General features: G+C 45.7%; 2 protein-coding genes across 2 annotated transcripts in view; both read right to left on the minus strand.

The window, feature by feature from the left end:
- The window catches only part of LOC136426433 (antigen WC1.1-like), a 52231-nt gene extending 46366 nt beyond the window's left edge, over positions 1-5865 (minus strand). Inside the window, exon 1 of the mRNA XM_066415097.1 lies at positions 5225-5865. Within this exon, the coding sequence (XP_066271194.1) occupies positions 5225-5294 (70 nt within the window). The 5' untranslated portion in view covers positions 5295-5865. The remainder of the gene's footprint in view (positions 1-5224) is intronic.
- A 5737-nt stretch (positions 5866-11602) lies between these two features.
- LOC136426434 (DDB1- and CUL4-associated factor 12-like) lies at positions 11603-17972 on the minus strand. Its single transcript, XM_066415098.1, has 10 exons — positions 17765-17972; positions 16203-16505; positions 15828-16037; positions 15245-15305; positions 14487-14890; positions 13665-13723; positions 13331-13364; positions 12689-12848; positions 12057-12202; positions 11603-11841 (listed from the first exon to the last, which is right to left on the minus strand). The coding sequence occupies exons 2-10, from the start codon at positions 16398-16400 to the stop codon at positions 11683-11685; spliced, it is 1431 nt and encodes a 476-aa protein (XP_066271195.1). The 5' UTR covers positions 16401-16505; positions 17765-17972; the 3' UTR covers positions 11603-11682.
- Between the last annotated feature and the right edge of the window lie 1054 nt (positions 17973-19026).

Here is a 19026-nt window from a genome sequence, read left to right on the forward strand (position 1 = left end):
TCTTTGCGGCGCGGAACGTCAATATTGACTGTCAGTTGGACGGTGAACATCAACTCTTTGAGTTATAAACATTTAACTGTGCAACTGTCAGAGTTAGAACATTTAACTGTGCGACTCTCTGAGTTATAGACATTTAACTGTGCGACTCTCTGAGTTAGAACATTTAACTGTGCGACTCTCAGAGTTAGAACATTTAACTGTGCGACTCTCAGAGTTATGAACCGTTTAACTGTGCGACTCTCTGAGTTAGAACATTTAACTGTGCGACTCTCAGAGTTATGAACCGTTTAACTGTGCGACTCTCTGAGTTAGAACATTTAACTGTGCGACTCTCAGAGTTAGAACATTTAACTGTGCGACTCTCAGAGTTAGAACATTTAACTGTGCGACTCTCAGAGTTAGAACATTTAACTGTGCGACTCTCAGAGTTAGAACATTTAACTGTGCGACTCTCAGAGTTAGAACATTTAACTGTGCGACTCTCAGAGTTAGAACATTTAGCTGTGCGACTCTCTGAGTTATAGACATTTAACTGTGCGACTCTCAGAGTTAGAACATTGAACTGTGCGACTCTCAGAGTTAGAACATTTAGCTGTGCGACTCTCTGAGTTATAGACATTTAACTGTGCGACTCTCAGAGTTAGAACATTTAACTGTGCGACTCTCAGAGTTAGAACATTTAACTGTGCGACTCTCAGAGTTAGAACATTTAGCTGTGCGACTCTCTGAGTTATAGACATTTAACTGTGCGACTCTCAGAGTTAGAACATTGAACTGTGCGACTCTCAGAGTTAGAACATTTAGCTGTGCGACTCTCTGAGTTATAGACATTTAACTGTGCGACTCTCAGAGTTAGAACATTTAACTGTGCGACTCTCTGAGTTATGAACATTTAACTGTGCGACTCTCAGAGTTAGAACATTGAACTGTGCGACTCTCTGAGTTATGAACATTTAACTGTGCGACTCTCTGAGTTATGAACATTTAACTGTGCGACTCTCTGAGTTATGAACATTTAACTGTGCGACTATCTGAGTTATGAACATTTAACTGTGCGACTCTCTAAGATAACGATGTTCAGTACATAGTCTCTAAGTTTTGAACACTATGAGTTCTAAATACATTTTAGTACACTTTAGTATCTAAGTTATAAGGATTTAATACACGTGCGATTCTCCAGGTTATCCACATTTAGTACATGCGCGATTCTTCAATTTGTAAACATTTAGTACAAGTTCTATTCTCTAAGTTATAAACATTTTGTATAGGTGCGATTCTCTAAGTTATAAACAGTTAGTACGTGTGCGATTCTCGAAGTTATAAACATTTAGTTGATGTGCGATTCTCTAAATTTTAACAATTTAATACAAGTGCGATTCTCTAGTATTTGCTAAACGGTGCGATTCCCTATATTATATATATATGGCATATAATGTAATAGTATAAGTGTGATTCTCTAAGTTATGTATACATATATGGCATATAATGTAATAGTATAAGTGTGATTCTCTGCGTTATAACCATTTAGTGCATGTGGGAATCTCTAGATGAACTTCAATAAAGCGACTTCCATATAGACAACAAAATACCAAACGGAAATACAAAAAGAATCTTAGCTTTCCACTCGGTAAACAATAAAAGCTAAGATGAGCAAACCTGTATCAGCCAACGAAAGGGTATGTCACCCCGCAAGGAGCGGTATTACCCCGACGGTGCACGTCGCACGAGTATACGAGTAAACCTCTAAGTTATCAACATTTAGTTGACGTGTGATTCTCTAAGTTATAACCATTTAGTACATGTGCGAATCTCGACTCGGCAAACAATAACAGCTAAGATGAGCAAACCTGTAATGCTAGTATCTTGTTACCATTAGGAGCTAATCACGGGTTTCAGCGCCTTTTATAATAGATTATTTCACGGGCAGATTTTATGCCTTCGGAGGTGGAAAGTTACCGACGGTTTAAACTATTATTAAAGGCCCGCTGGCTATGTAGACCACTCCTGATAATTGTTGTTATGAACAATACCTGGGTCACTGTCTCAGACATTCCCGCGCTTTGTGAACTCTAATTATTGCTCGGTATGTCGTGTCGCCTGCGGTAATAACTTTACTTTAACTGCCTCAGGTTAGAGAGTCATGATCAGTTATTGAAAAGCTGATGGAAAGTTACAAACGGTTTCAGGCCCGCTGGCCATGTAGATCCACTCCTGACGATTGTTCCGCCCTCAGATTTTAAGACACTCAATGGCACTGATACTTTGACTGTATATCTAGATGCAACAGCTCATATATTGTTAAAATAGGCAAATATATAAAAAATTGTTTTGTTATTAGAAAAAATGATGATAATCAAAATTAGCCCAACTTGAATCATGTTAAACCTAAGATAGCCATTTTGTTGTAGTGAATAGTTTTATTCCATACTTCCATGTCTTGTTCTATGTTTACTGTTGTTGTCATACTTTGTACCTACTACAAAAGTAGCGCAATTAAGTTCTTCTTCTATGAGTCACTATCTTAGCTTCCGACATTCCCGCCCATTGTGAACTCTTATGCTCGTGCGGCGTGTCGCGTCGCCTTTCATGTTCACTTCGCGTTGACTGACTGGTCAGAGAGTTATGATCAGTTATAGAGGGGCTGGTGGAAAGTCTACAAACGCCTTAAGGGTATGTAGACCACCCTGATGATTGTTCTGAACAATACGTGCGTACTATATCTAAGCCTTTGACACCCCCGGCCCTTTGTACAACAAAAAAATTAGTACGGTATCACTTCACCTGAACTGACTGGTAAGAGAAGTTATGATCAGTTATAGAGGCGCTGATGGAAAGTTATATACGGTTTGAGGCCCGCTGGCTATGTAGATCCACTCCTGGTGATTGTTCTCAACATTGCCTGCCTGCGATATCTAAGCCTTTGACGCTCTTTGTAAACTCTAATCTTAGTTCGGTCATGTCGCGCTGCCTTTGATATTCACTTCGCCTTGACTGACAACATTGCAGAATCTCTTGTATGTTTCAGTTGCTATAATTTGTATGATTTTAAAATGGGCTCCAGGAAGAATAGTGATGTATCACTGATGAAGATTGTAATAGACCGAATCAAACCAAACAATACCTCACCGCTCTATCTTAGCTACTATCCGAAATTCCTGCCCCATTGTATAACTATAGTTCGGTATGTCCCGCGCCTTTCAGGATCGCTTAGCCTTGACTGGCTGTGGAGATGTAGTACGAGCTGATGCAACACTTGCACCAGGATACACACATACGGGGGGGGGGGGGGGGGGGGTGTTGGTTCATGTATTGGCGGGTTGGTTTTATTAAAGGACCTTAAAGCTTCAAGGATAGGCTTACGGGCTGTAGTGGGGCTAGCCTGGATGCCAGGCTGTTTCCAGGGCCTACACAGGCCAACTCCTCGGCTCTAGGGCCAACATGCCCCTATCAAAGGAAATTCTACAATTAAGTCTTGTCCTTGTCAGCAGGGCTAGCCCTTTCTAATAGCCACATGTTAGTTGGACAGCCCTGGCTGTGTGTGCTGAACAGCCAAACCAATAAATGAAATAGAATAAGATAAAATAGAATAAAATAAAATAGAATAAAGGAAATTCTACAACAGGCCCCCTACGATAGATTTCATAGAGATCGGGTCTAGTATGAGGTGGACTGTAGTACTCTATATATAGCATGTCCTTCACAACATCATGTTTTGTTGGCGAAAGTTGACATGGCGTATCCGTGTTGGTGTTTATTCCCGTAAATCGATATGTTCCCGTCCGGGTGTGAAGAAGCGGCTCAGATTACACTGAACAAGTGTCGGGTTACACGTTGCCGTGTTTACATTGCCGGAGTGTTGATGTCAGGTTTTGTACCCTCTGCGCTCCGATAGAACTCCTTCCCGCAGTCCTACCACACTAACCTGTAACCACGCCGGCTGTGTGTGTGTGTGTGGTATATCTGCCGGGGGAATTTGGCCACCATAGGGTTTCATTCAGAGTGGAAATGTTAACCTTCCCGTGGACTGACTCTTCTGGCCTATTATTCCCCTTTTTGCCGAATTCTACGATCCGTACCCCCGTATGTAGGCCCGGTGAGGCACCCCGCCCCCCTGACCTAGTCTCTACCAGACTAACTATGCCGGCCATAGGGAGAATATTTGCCAGGGTTTCACTTGCAGGCTCAGCTAGGATGGCAGATTGGACCCTCTCTCCGTAGCCGACTCCCTTAGCATACTATTCACTCTATTTGGCCAATTTCTACTATTTTCCCGGCGATCCGCGGGGCCTGGTGAGGGCTCCCCGCCCCCTGACCGGGAAACCCAGACCCGGTCCCCGGCGCGCCCGAGGGGCGGGCCCGCAGGTTCCCGTGCGACGCCCGCCGACTACTAATGCGGGAAACCACGTTAGTGACCTGCATAATTGATCCGCGGCGCGACTACTACTCCCGACCCGATGCCTCCATCATTCCCGCACTCAATTCCGTCTGGCGGCGGGGCGGCACAACGATCTGTGCACGCGCACGCGGCGTGATGTTATATAACGTTATTGGGCGGGCAGACGAAACACGCTGCAATCTGGTCCGTATGTAGCGTGCGTAACCCAAGTACTACATGTGCGGCACATCACACACCAGCACGCCCTATGGAGGCATGCATTCATTCATTGAGGGTATACCTGTACAGACTTCTCATGCCGCCATTGGGGTGTTATATCTGATATAAGATTATACTTATACCGCTTGTCAGTGTAGATAAGTGCATGCATCAGTACTGTACATACACGCAACCGTACCGTATATACACGTTACCATACTGTATATACGCGCTGCCTGCCTATATACTGTACTGCCGTACTGTATATCCACGCTTCCGTACTGTATATACGCTACCGTACTGTATTCACACACTACGGTACACACTTGCACTCTTTTCACGTGGACAGGAATGCCTGGCATCCTGGCATCTACGGAGAAGTGTCAGGCCTATACTATGAATGAATGAATGAGTGAAAGAATGAATGAGTGAGTGAATGAATGACTCAAAGCCATGAACGAAAGAATGAATGAATGAGTGACAGTAGGGGCACCTGACCCATACTATGAATAAATGCAGGAATGAATGATAAAAGCGATTCCCGCTTTACGGAATGAGGGAAGGTGTAAACGGCATATCGGAGAGGTACCTGGCATGAGGAATAAGGGAGGGAATGAGTGAGTGACTTACCGGAGTTGTATCTTGCCGTGATGACGGGTAACAGCGCCAGGATGATCGCTGCGCTTGTTGCACGCCGCATCCTGGTGTAGACTTGTGTGTTTCGTTCCAGAGGTGTTTAACACTTCCCTATCTGTGGATGTCCCGGCAGGTATTTCCGCCTGTATATCCACTAGCAGGTCTGGCTGGCGGGTTCTTAGTAATAGAGATGTGACCGTTTCTTCGGCACTAACTGTGCGTATGGCCAACAACTGTCAGTATCGGATATAAATACCTGTATCGGCGATATCTGTCCGTATCGGAATATCTGTCCGTATCGGGAATATCCGAGTGTATCGGTGGCTCGGCAGAATTTGACAGCTCGGCCGAGCAGCTCGCCTTGTCTCTGCGGTGTGAAGTCCTCGCCAGGCCCGTACAGGTAAGGTGTGTGGTACGTCAGGTGAGTACGTCAGGTGTACCGACGCGATATTCCCGAGTCACGATGAGAAGAAAAACCTGCGGCGTCTTCGCGCCGGTGTCCACGCAGCGTCCACGTGTACACAATAGGGAGGGTGCGCCGCCGCAAGCCTTTAAACTCCCCTTAATTCACCGGTCAATATTGCGCGCTGCCAGTGCGCATGCGCGAGCCGGCCGCACGTGAATGATGCAATCGTCAGTCTGGCACCTGTGGCCGCGGCGGGGGCGGGGTGGTAGCCTGGTTCACGTCACCCTGAATAAAAAATAAAATAAAATAAACGTTAAAAGAACGCCCCAGGTAGGGACAGGGGCGGTGTGGTAGTCTGTTTCACGTCACCTTGAAATTAAAACAGCAAAACGTTCGTTAAAGAACACCCCAGTTTTCTATTTCACGTCACCTTGAATAAAACTACAACACGTTAAAGAACGCCCCCAAGCCGAGACAGAGTAGTTACCTGTTTCACATCACATTAAATAAAACAACAAAACGTTTAAAAAACGCACCAAGCAGGGGGAGGTATGGGATAGTAGCCTGTTTCACGTCACCTTGAATAAAACAACGCACCGTCAACAGAACGCCTTATGCAGGGCCGGGATAGTAACCTGTTTCACGTCACCGTGAATAAAATAACACAAGGTCAAAGAATGCCCCATGCAGGGCCGGAGTAGTTTTCTGTTTTACGTCACCCTGAATAAAACAACGCAACGGTAACAGAACGCTCGGGCCCTCGGCGGGCTGGGATAGTAACCTGTTCCACGTCTCCGTTCACTTCAAAAATACAGTAAATACAGTAAAACGTACAGTAAAGGAAACGCAGCGTTACAACGCGGACAGGGCAGGAGCAATATCAAGGTTGTACAATATGCTGTTTCACGTGATGACTGTGCGGAATTTCGTTTTCATCATATAATGCTGCGTCACCGTGTCGCTTGATGACTATAGAATGCTGCACGTGATGACTGTACAGAATGCTGCGTCACGTGAGGAGGAATTCAATAGGTAGTGACGTCATTAGCAGCCTTTGCGAAGTTTCATGCACAAAGATCGTTCTTATGTCGACTCTGAGCAAGTTGCGCTGAGCTCATCGCGAGACTGGTTAACGTTACGACGCGTTTTGTGAGATCTGATAAACTTTTAGCCTGGGTGTACAGCTCTCTCCCGAACGCGTTGTAACTACTGGTCTTGTTTTCGTTTGTTTCTGTATCCTGAAAGTATCAAGAGTACTTTGTCCCCTTCCAGAATGACCAAAAAAAACAGAATCGTACACACACACATACACGCACGCATGATGATAGATGAAATACAACAAACAGTTAATAGACACAAATGAATAAAGTCGTGGGGTGGAAAGGTCACGAGATCCAGAGGTCACGCGTTCGATACCTGGCATTCTTCGCAAGACTTTGTGTCCTCAGTCCTTAGACTTTCCTAACCCCACCCAGGTGTAAAATGGGTATCTGACTCCGGTTGGGAAGGTTAAAGGTGGTGGAAGGAGAGGGTTTGGCCTTCCAGTACCGTGCCTTAGACACAGCGGCTGTCAATCCACTGCCCTAGCCTGGGTGTCATCCTGTTTCAGTTCAATGGCATGTTTGGTGAAGACAGAGCCTGGAATTGAAACAGGATGACACTCAGGCTACCACTGTCCTAGTGGCCTCAAAAAGCTATGGGACTACCTTTAGACCATCTACATGCGCCCCACGCATTGGAGCTGTCGAGACGAAGCCAGGTTTGACGGAGGGTTGGAACTAATCAGGGAATGGGGGCGGGACCGGAGCCAAACAGACGGTATTTTCTACCGGTATTAATCACCTAGCGGTCCATATGGTACTGCAGTAGAGAATAAACTCAACACGAAAAGTTCGAAAGCCTACAGTTGATCCATCAAATTTTTATTATTGTAAATGCATTTCAGTTCGCGTGGTTTGAATTTCGCGGTATTGGAGTGTTCGCAGCGGTTTTAAGTTCGCGTTTGAGATTATTGTAGAAAAGGGCGGCGAAAAATGTCGCAGTGGTTTTAGGTTCGAATTCGCGGCGAAGAGCTTACCGCGAAAACCGCGAACATAAAACCACTGCGAAAATTTCTGCATTTTCAGTATTACTTTATCAATTGTGTTGTATTATGTGTCAGACAACACAAATGCCGAAATCCGCCTTCCAACACAGTGTCTGGCGTTGGTAGGGAAATTTCGAGACTTTAGGGAGGGGGGAGGGGGGGGGGGGCGGGGACCCACCAACAAAACCAGTCATGATGCCCACTGCCCAAAAGCGTGACCACAACAATTGAGGTATCATTTAATAGGGAAATGCACTAATAACACACAATGCTCACAACTGAAAAACAACGGACATGTGGTCAAAGGAATTTTCGGTACTTTTTTCGTAACCTACTCTGTAGCCTTAATGCTCAACTCATGAATGTATATATGATCATAAAAATACAGATTATCATAATAAAGGGGAATAAAAAAGCTTTCCAATTACATATATTGCAATGAAACTGATAGCGTATTGACGAAGATATGACCGACCAAAATCAAATTTCCAAACTTTTGTTTTGAGTTAACAAAGGGGGAAATATAGACCTGTGGGGTGATGACGTCACTAGCGTTTGGAGTTCCGATCTCGCATTAGATACTTTATCTCTTTTACGGCGTCAAAATTATTATGGTAAGATATGATTACAAGTCTACATGTATGAAATGCATTGAGCAGGTTGCATGTAGTTGATGGGCCGTTTCATATACCCCTGACGTTGTGCCATAACTTACATTACTGTCACATTACTGTTATATTACTGCTTCATTACTGCATCGTTACTGCAGCTCACTTTTGTCTGCTCACAGACGGCTCCTCCCAGATATGCGGCCGGGAGAATTAAAAGTGGCGGGAAGGAGAATGGAGGGAATGGCCCGTTAACCTGAATGTTGGGAACGAGAATGGCCCGTTATTGTGACTGGCGGGAAGGAGAGTGGCCCTTCAGCCGGAGTGGCGGGAAGGGGAATGACCCATGACCCCTAGTGGCGGGAAAACAATGCTGGTTAACCAGCCCGTTAACCTTACGTCAGCAGTCAGCAGGGGGAACATGAGGTCACGACCTCTCATGACGTAGGTTATTTCAGGGCTGTGACCCCAGAACGCCCCCATGACCCTGGCCGTCTGTAACAGTTACCTGTGTCCGTGTGTGTGTCTGTATGTATGTATGTTTGTGAGCGCGTGTGTCAGTGTAGGCTGTTGGTCCTGTTGGTGTCTGTGTGTGTTCGCAGTCTGTGTAACTATATGTGTAAGTTAGTGTCTGTATGTGTAGGATATTTGCGCGCGCGTGTGTGTGTGAAGGTGTGTGTGTGTGTGTGTGTGTGCTCGCAGTAGGTTGTGTTATGGTCTATGTGTGTAGGATATTCTTGTCTGTGTTTGTGTGCGTGTACGTGAGTGGGATTTACCCATGACGATAATAGATGGCAGGTATGTCCATTCTCTGGTGGTTGATTTCGGCATTTGGGAAACCACCATCAGACTTGCCGGGCAAATATTGCTGTTGTTAAACAGCCATCATTCCCAACCGTCCAGTCGGACTTACCGGGGACGTAATCATTGTGCTCTAATAATGAAATCTTTACTGACACGACAAAAGTACAGCGACTTTCGTAAGGTCTTCTACAACTATACATGCAAACAACAAACAATGAATAACACCCAGAGTTGCATGGCTAAGTCCACGAAACGTAGGATTTACCAAAAGCGACGAAAACATCCGGGAAATCTCTACTGGCTCCGTGTATGTCGGCTTCAACACACCAACAACGGAACGAGCCCAACACAGGGAAGGCGCACTTGAGTTTTCTCTTCTTTAAGCGCGTTAAAAGCTGGTGTGTTACGCCGAATGGCGGATATACCGGCTACATAGATACAGATACAACAAATTTCAGCAACGAACCCACCTGTTGCGCTCACTGTTGTCTTCTGGGAGAAGATAAAGTAAAACGCTCATCAAGAATTCCTAAGATGTTCGAAACGGACGGTTGATACAATTAAGTAGCCAAGGCGTCCGTCGTCTGTGCATGAGTTTGGGGCACTGCTGCTGAAAACGTCTTGGGTAGATTTCAAGGCGTTTTCCGTAGACATAAAAGCATCCTCTGTGAGCTAGGAGCGTCTTCTTTAGAGCTGCGTGGAAGTTCAGAAAAACCGTCTACCGTGGAGTTTAGGAATGCTTTGGGACGGAGACGTCTTCTGTTAACTGAAAATGCCTACGGTATAAGTGTCTTCAGTACGCTACCCCGGACCACGTGACCACATGACAGGGTCACGAGACGCCCGGGGGACATCTTTGCGCGACTCCGGACCCGCGTGACAGTCCGGTGACGGTCGGTAAATACCTGTTTTCTTTGTTCATGTTCTTTACATCACAAAGAGACGGGAAGAAGACGAACCTATGTATTAGTTTGAGAACCCATGTCTTCGATCACAATTAGAGGTCCTGTCATTATATGTACGTTATTACTTTTATATGTGCGTGTCAGGACGTCTGTACATAGCCCGTTAAGGGCATGAATGCACCATAAAGCTTAAGCCTATCATTCTATGGTTAACAGGGCCGCGCAGATGGACCGTATCGCGTAGGCGAGGCGCTCGGACAAGGCTGCAGGTTGGGCCGTAGAATTGGACTCGGCCGTGGGGTGATTTAAGCTCGTGAGCGGAGTACTGGACTCGGTCCAGGCATCGACGCGGCCGTGGAGTCAATGCTCGGCCATGGAGTCCTGAGGCGTCCCGACTTGGTACTATCCCCGGTGTGACGACAAGTACCTTTGGAAGTGCGCACTCTTAGTCTTAGCCTGGAGGCCAGCCTTGTTAGCTTTGGTCGCTACTCCGCCGTTGAGAGCGGACCAAAGCTAACAGGTCCTAACAGGTCTGGGCTCCAGGCTAGCACCCTCTAGCTCTGCCATTTGGCTGAACACGAGTGCCCAAAGGAATACGAACGTGGAATACGGTACCGGTGCGCTCCCCGTTTATCGATGGGCATCGCTGCAAGCTTGGACGCACACCACACAATTGTACAATTATTTCCTTCGCCGAGAAAGTTATGTTTTGCACAGCGTTCGTGTGTGTGTGCGTGTGAACAGTATAACTCGAGAATGCCCGAATGGATTGTCTTCATACTTGGTATGCGGGTAGGGCTTTTTGAGATCTAGAAATGATTAGATTTTAGGTCCCCTAGTGGCTTGCTATGGTACTGCAGCGGAACTTTCGGGTTTGCTCGTTTATTCATGAATCTGTAGGGTGGGCCCTTCAGTTTTAACTGAATAACTGATTTCCAATTGCTTTTTAAGCCCTTTTAAGCTCTTTTGTGTGAAAACAAATGGACCACCACCCGTCCACAAACCGGACGGGAATTACGGGCGGTGAGTTGGACTGCATGTAAGTGATCATGGCTGTTGTTCAGGTTTGCGTCCGGTACTTCAGACAATACAAACTGGAAAGTGGCTGGTTTTCATGCTACGATATGGCGGAGGTTCGTGGGGTTATGGGATCAAGATGATAATAAAAATGGACAAACAGAAGGAAAAATGTACGTTGTGTATATTTATCTTCTTTACATAAATCCTTTGAAAACAATATACATAAATAGCTTTGGTCGGAGGTACAGAGTATATATGGCTGACTGATATCTAACTGCAGAGCACTTTGTTTTTCCAACACTATCCCGCTGTACAGCTTTTACTTCATTTATCTCATGAGTCATAACATAGTTCCTCTGAAGTTAAGTTCTAGACCCCCCCACCAAGTCTCCCTGAAGTTTGTTCCACAGCCCTGCATATTTCCCCAGCACCCCCCCCACCACCAAGTCCCCCTGAACTTTAGCTCCAGAGCCCTGCATAGTTGCCCCAACACTATCCTGCAGTACAACTTTTACTTCATTTAGCGCATGTGTCATAGCATAGTTCCCCTGACGTTTAGCTCCAGAGCGCTGCGTAGTTCTCCTGAAGTTTAGCTCCAGAGCACTGCGTAGTTGCCCTGACGTTTAGCTCCAGAGCGCTGCGTAGTTGCCCCACAGCCCGGCCGGCAGAGGACCCCCTGCTGTGAAGAGCCGGACGCCCGCGGGGTCGTACAGGTGCGCGTACACGGCGTTGGGGAAGTGCAGCTGGTCCGAGAAGAACCCGTGGTACATCTCATCGTATTTCTGGGAAAACAAAAGAAATTGTGTTGCAATTATTACATGTACCACAAAACTGCCTGGATAACTACTACAACACCCACATACAAGGTAGCAAACACACATGTACCAGCCAATGTACATCCACCCACGAGCAAGCCCTCCCCAGTCTACTGTTTAAACATTTACTGCAGTTTTTGCTTGTTTGCTTTTTTGTTTGTTGTTTACTTGTTTGTACATACCAGCCAGCCGTCCCCGGAGCGGAGCCTGAGAGTCATTCCGCAGTTGCAGTCCAGGAATCTCCGCGCTCTCACGTCGTAGAACAACAGCGACCCCGCGCCCGTTCCCATGGTTACCACATCCCCGCGGAAGGAGATGGACCGCACACCTGTAGGGAAGTCAGCTGCTGTTAGCGACTATCACACCTACAGGAACACTAGTGCTACAGTCAGCTTCTGTTCATCAAACTAAAAACTCAGAGTCATTTTCATCCTGTCGGGGGATCTGTTTGTTACCTTCTGTTAGCACTGTGGAAACTATCACACATGCAAGCACTGTTAACTGCTCTGGAGTCTAAAACCAGTCTACTTAGTACTGAGTCCTTCTGTCATGTACTAAAGAATTAGTCCTACCATCATGTCTATGGTACTGGTATCATCATGTCTAAGTTACCCCAACTTTAATCTCCAAGCAGATCTACACGGGGATTGTATATGCTAGCCAGAGAAGGTCCAGTCAGCCAGATAATGGCTGGCTGGAGCTTCTCTGGCTGACTGGACCTTCTCTGGCTAGCATATACGATTTTCGCGCCCCGTGTAGATCTGCTTGGAGAATACAGTACAAACTGTTCTATGTGTCGCCCTGCTGGTCTGACCTGTGCCCTTGTCCTTGGACGGGACGTTCAGCACGTGTTTCATCGTCGCGGCGTCCAGGAACGACACGTGACTCTGCGACCCCACCGCAAACAGTCCTCTCTCCGGGTCAAGGGTCAGGCTGGTGTTTTCTCGGGCAAACGGAGCAGCAGCACTAAAGACCTGGAGGGGACAGTATAGTAGTGCTGATGAGAGATGGGGATGCCCATTTATGCAGTATTAGGTTACAGAGACACACAGACCTAAATGGAAGGGAAAGGCAGTAAAGGAATGGGAAACCTAAGAACAACAAAGAAACTCAGAGAGCTACGGCTGCTCGCAGAAAAGAAGACACAGTGGAATTTGAAATGAAGAAAGACTGAATGCAGCCGGAGGCTGTTTCCACAACCTCCGAGCCGCAGAATACAGTGGATCATCATCATCAAAGGCAGTCCCTGTTGTGATCCTTGAACTTGATGTCTGATGAGACTGGGTCGGAGACTTGAGGTGTGCTCTTCTAATGCTTTAATCAGGAGAACATAAACCTAAAAGGTAGGTAAAGTAGTCCCATAGCCTTTTTGAGGCCGTAGGGTCAGTGGGTTGTTATCCACTATGGCACGGTATCGGAAATCGGAACCCATCCCTCTCCTTCCACCATGTTATACCTCACCAACTGAAGTCAGGTACCCATTTTTACACCTGTGTGGAGGGAGGAAAGTCTCTCTGGCAAACAGAGCCACAGCACTGTAATTTAGTGTAAACCTGAAAACATTGGTGCCGGTGAGAAAGATGCCAAAGTGGTATAAGGTTTCTGAGACACAAACATGTAGACTGTAGCCTGAGTACCAGCCTCTGTAGTGACTGCTGGCTCCAAAAAAATTGCTTGCTAAGCGAGGTAAGCAAGCGATTTCTTTTTGCGCCAGCAGTCACTACGGAGGCTGGTACTCAGGCTATGTAGACTGATCATGAAACATGTGATTTTCAGGGAGCTCTTCTCACCTCTTTCCGTTGACATTCCAAACATTAAGGTAGCCGTTGGAAGTGAGTCCGACCACCTCCTGGGTAGGGGCAAGAAGGGGAGGGTCAAGGGTCAAGCCAGCAGCAGTAAAACAGAACACACTGTAACTGCGTAAGATTTGTTAAAGCTAACCTCAAAGCCGACATGGGGTAGGGAATTTCCCGAGCAGCCTTCGTAACCCCTGCTTCTCCTAATGGGTCAGTGAAGTCAATACTTGTCTTGAGCATTGATATTTCTGACCTAGGGTGAAGAGATGCTGCTACAGTAAGAATTAGTTCAGTGCTTAGATGAGTGGCCCCCTATGGCCTTGCACTGAGTGACTTTGTTAAAAAAAAAAAAAAAAAAGACAGCAATGGCTTGTTCTAAAACTCTGTTTCATCAAGCTTTCAAGTGATGCACTCTGTTGAATATCATGACCATCTGGGTATGCACACATGGAAAGAAACAGGGTTGAAAATGCTGTAAGTTTACGTGTCTTCAGATACTCTATACCCCAATCTTTCCATAGTTCATAAAAACAAAGCTGCAGTAATTATACATGATGTCTAAGTGTCCTTGTCAGCAGGGCTAGACCTTTGTAGTAGCCACAGGCTAGTTGGGCAGCCCTGGCTGTGTGTCCTGAACAGCCAAACCAATAAATTGATATACATAAGAGTGTCCCTGGATGGGGGTAATCCTTGGGAAAGTTTGGTTCATCCTCTGTGAGGTGACACAAATACCTCCACAGGTCCCTGTAGAGCATGCCAGAGCAGAGCTCATCATCATTGGGAAGTATCATTGTGCTAAGTATGAAATCTTCCCACCTCAGACCTGCTGTTGAACACCACGGCTCGCACCTTCTCGCCCAGAGAGCAAGTCTTCCTCACGACAGACTGAATGTTGGAGTAGGAGGGGAGATGAACATCGCTGTCCTCAGCTGTCTGTCTATGTAGCTGTCCAGTACTGCTGTCCTCAGCTGTCTGGCTATGTAGCTGGCCAGTACTGCTATTTGCTGCGCGCAGGTGACAGCTGACAGCTACCCCACTGCTGTCTGCAGCTGTCTCGCTGTGCAGCTCTTCAGCACTGCTGTCTGATGCTGTCTGGCTATGCAGCTGTTCAGTATGGCTGTCTGATGCTGTCTGGCTATGTGGCTGTTTCCTCACTAAATGCTGTTCTGACTGTGAGCTCTCCTCAATCTTCCAGACAGCTACAGAGCTGTCCCTGGAACCTGCAACAGCAAAACAACATCTGCTGTCACTTGTGTACAGCAGACATGACAGCAAAGATATCTGCTGTCACTTGTGTACAGCAGACATGACAGCAAAGATATCTGCTGTCGCCTGCATTTGTTTGAACCTTTGTTTATTCATGAGAAGCTCAAATCAGCCTACAGGCCGCTTTTCAGGAAAGGGTTAGATAAAATATAACAGAAATACAAACATTAAAGCAAACCTCACGGATATCTGCAGAGAAGATGTTCCCTTTTGAATCAGGCAATGTCAAGAAATTGTAAACACTTAGACTGTGAACTTTTTTTTTAATAGATACAGAGTGACAGTGTTACCATGGTAACCAGACTGACCTGTGACCAGAAACTTGTCGTCTAACCAGACTATGGAGAAGATCCAGTCGTTGTGGCAGCCCTGCAGAGGGAGGGAGGGGGTTGTTAGAACAGCCCTGTGGGGGGAGGGAGGGGGGTTGTTAGAACAGCCCTGCGGGGGGAGGGAGGGGGGGTGGTTAGATCAGCCCTAAGTAGGGAGGGAGATTGAATTGTATGATCTGTGTGATCTATCTACATGTATCTTTAGACATGGATAGATACATAGTTGAAATCAGTAGTCATCAAAGTGCTGGAAATACTGTGTGCAAATGCATTTTTGCAAGCACAAATTGGAGCTGTGCATCAGGTTGGTTTTGGTGATGAAAGGGTGGTGTGAGGAGGGCCCCACTAACCCATGTGCACTAACCCACATATACTATAACCCACTATAATGTACTTGTCCTAAGTGTCGTGGGTCGAAGCTGGGTTACAGGTGTGTAGAGGGCCCCACTAACCCACGTGCACAAACCCACGTACCTGGCCTAAGTGTCGTGGGTCAAAGCTGGGTAGTGTGTAGATGGCCAGGGTGAGGGGGTCCTGCCCTATCTGCCGTGGGTATACGTACCTGTCCTAAGTGTCGTGGGTCAAAGCTGGGTAGTGTGTAGATGGCCAGGGTGAGGGGGTCCTTTCCCCCGGTGGCCAGCAGGGTTCCTGAGGGGTTGATGGCGACGCTGTGGTTCCCGCTGTGCTCGACGCTGCTTGGGTTAGCGGAGGAAGCACCCTGCAGGCTGGGGATGACCACTCGCTCACCCGTCTTCAGGTCCAGAACAAATAACTGGGGAGGGAAGATTTGAAGTTTCTTTGTTGTGTCAGAAGCATCTGTTGCATCTACAACTTTTTTTGTTAATTTGTTCTTTTAGAAGCATTACTAGTAGTTGCATCTACGGCTGATGTACCAACCTTATTGCACTTGGTTGCACAGCTGTGGGCACGTACCAACCTTATTGCACTTGGTTGCACAGACCACCTGGTTCTCAGACAGCCATTGGGCAGCAAAGACTTTGTTCAGCGTCCCCAAGTGGTACTCCCTCTCCTCAAACAGGAGGGGCATCTTTCTAGAGGCGTAGTTCATGAGGATGTCGGCAGGGGGCGCCCCGTACCCGTACTGTCTTCTCTGTATGCACTCAAACACTGACATGGTCCTGACCTTCTTTCAGGTGTGGTGAAATGATGACGTCCTAACACGCAGGTGTTTCTTCCTTTACATGATTAAACCTGACGTTGACCGCATGGCATTGAACACCTGCAGGTGTGGGAAAGAGAAGCCAAGAGTTATAATGCATGTCAACGTTCTCACGACTGAACACAAGTTCATATATCATCATATATACAATACATGATGCTATATCAGAGGTTTTACTATTACATGGGCCTCGAAATCCATACCAAGTCCTTCGACTTGCAGAAATCACAGACTGTAGATGAATATGTAAACAAATTACAACATTGCAGGCTTGGTATAACATGAATAGTAATTTAGCTATCATAATCAAGGAGGTCATTGGGAAATATTTCCCTATAAGCTCCTTGTTATAATGCAGGGGCATACAAAACAATCAAGCTTATTACTAGCTACTGACACTAGTATGCGAGATGATGATACACATGTGTGCCTCATGTGTTTGAGCATGTTTTTATTAATAAGGCTTCCTTAAGTTTGTCTGAATTGTAATGTTAAGTACAACCTCTGGCAATGGGGAGGGGGGCATTGACACAAAACTTCAGCTCAAACTAAAGACTGGCAAGCCTGTTGGTAGTGGGGTTATTGTACAGCAGACATCACAGCAAATAAATCTGCTGTCACCTTTGTTTGATTGAACCTTTGATTTGTTTATTCATGAGAGGCTCAAATCGCCCTGCAGGCCGCTTTTCAGGGAAGGGTCAGATAAAATATAACAGAAATACAAACATTAAAGCAAAGATATCTGCTGTCACCTCTGCACAGCAAACATCGCGGATACCTGCAGATAAGAATTGGTCGTGTTTGTTTCAGTAAAACTGTGTTCAGTGATTCACACAAATCCCTTTTGAATCACGCAAATTGTCAAGAAATTGTTAACACTTGAACAAAAGAGGTTTTAGATACCTCTGTTTGTATTTCTGTTATATTTTATCTGACCCTTACCCGAAAAGCGGCCTGTAGGCTGATTTGAGCTTCTCATGAATAAACCAAGATTCAAACAAACGCAGGTGACAGCAGATATCTTCGCTATAACTTGTAAACCCCAGACATAACCTCCTTGCTTGAAGTGTGAACTTTTTCAAAATAAAAAGCTCATACTCTGAAGACTATAGGTACAGACTGACAGTGTTACCATGGCAACCAGACTGACCTGTAACTAGAAACTTGTCGTCTAACCAGACTATGAAGAAGATGTTTCTGTTTTCTCCACGGAAAATACCGAGGAATACGAAGTTACGAGGTTTACCCTGTTTCTGTTCAGCTGTCAGACGCGTTCTCTCGGCGAGACAAGAGTACTTTTGCCTTTAATTAAGACTTACCTTTAGTCGCGCAGTTTCCTTCTGTTCCTACCGGGCTGTTCGTCAGAGGTACGTGTAAGGTACTGTTATGTAATAATCATGGTCCCTCGGCACAGGTACGAATGTTTACAGGCAGTGGTAAGTGTTGTTGTTGGGTCCGCCCCTCCCCTTCCGGTCGCGCGGGGTTTTCAAATCCACTGCGCAGGTTCGAGAATTCCACCAGCCAATCAGAGTCAAGCATGTCCCGAGAAACCAATCACAGCGCTGCTGTATTGGGGGGACCAGTCCATACAACATGGGGTGAAGCCATGAAAAATGATAACTTTAAAACACATTCACCTACATTTGAAACCTCAAGTCTTTACCCCAACTGCAAAGCTAAATTTGGAAAATTAGTTTGGTGTCAAATAGAGGGAGGTCAATCTCTATATTTCAAAGACCTTCTGCCAAAAAATTGAAATGACATCAAGATTTCACCCTCTGTCACAATGTAACGGCCCAGCCAAATGAGGAAGGGCCATCTCATTTTATTACAGGGTAAAACATTGCAAAAATGACACATTTTGGCCAGATTTTCCAAATATGACATTCTTCGGTCCTTCCGAGCAGACAACTGGACTTTTCTGGACAAATTTTCCCAGAGTAATTGATTGGCGTCAGTTTTCATTGTTTCAGACATTCAACCCCAAGTTATAGTTTATTTTTTGGGGGGAATTATGTCAAGCCTAGAGCTATCATTAAGCTACAAACTACACAAAGGAAGAAGCAAAATGCGGGGGTGAGACTTGCTTGCACATTTCAGATATGTAAACCTTTCTGATCCTTTGTCCGTAATAAATCTTTGACCAGGTTTTCTTTCTTGGTTCTATGATTTAACTGTATATCTTTAAACCACAGAATGGTGAAGCACATTTTGGGCAACCTTGTGGCACTTTTGCAATCTAAAGTTAATGGAGAAAGATTACCTGCAATGTAGCTACATGTAATAAAACTTTACTGTTGTCAATAACTGCATTTTCCATCCTCTTTTTTTTTAATTCATTGAAGAAACTCAGGACATTATACAATCCAACAGTCCTAATGATTGTAACAACATAATAGCAATAAAATACCGAGGTCACCAAGGCAGCCTTGCTGATTTTTTTCCTTTGTTTCTTTTCATATTCAAGCTTTTGTGATTTTTTGTCTCTGGAAAAAAACATCATACCTTGTTTCATTTGTGTACTTTACAATTAGATGTATCGTCATTTCTTAATTTCATTTACTCAAACACAGTGTTTTGT

Source organism: Branchiostoma lanceolatum, chromosome 2, assembly GCF_035083965.1.
Source record: "Branchiostoma lanceolatum isolate klBraLanc5 chromosome 2, klBraLanc5.hap2, whole genome shotgun sequence".
Taxonomy (NCBI): Eukaryota; Metazoa; Chordata; class Leptocardii; order Amphioxiformes; family Branchiostomatidae; genus Branchiostoma; species Branchiostoma lanceolatum.

Bases quoted from the DNA above. Each gene is read 5' to 3' on its own strand.
- LOC136426434 (XM_066415098.1), bottom strand. From the start codon at position 16,400: ATGTCAGTGTTTGAGTGCATACAGAGAAGACAGTACGGGTACGGGGCG. The intron at 16,038-16,202 runs GTTGGTACGTGC...TTCCCTCCCCAG, and splicing joins GTGCAACCAAGTGCAATAAG to TTATTTGTTCTGGACCTGAA. The intron at 11,842-12,056 runs GTATGTACAAAC...TTGTTTTCCCAG, and splicing joins GCTCCGGGGACGGCTGGCTG to AAATACGATGAGATGTACCA.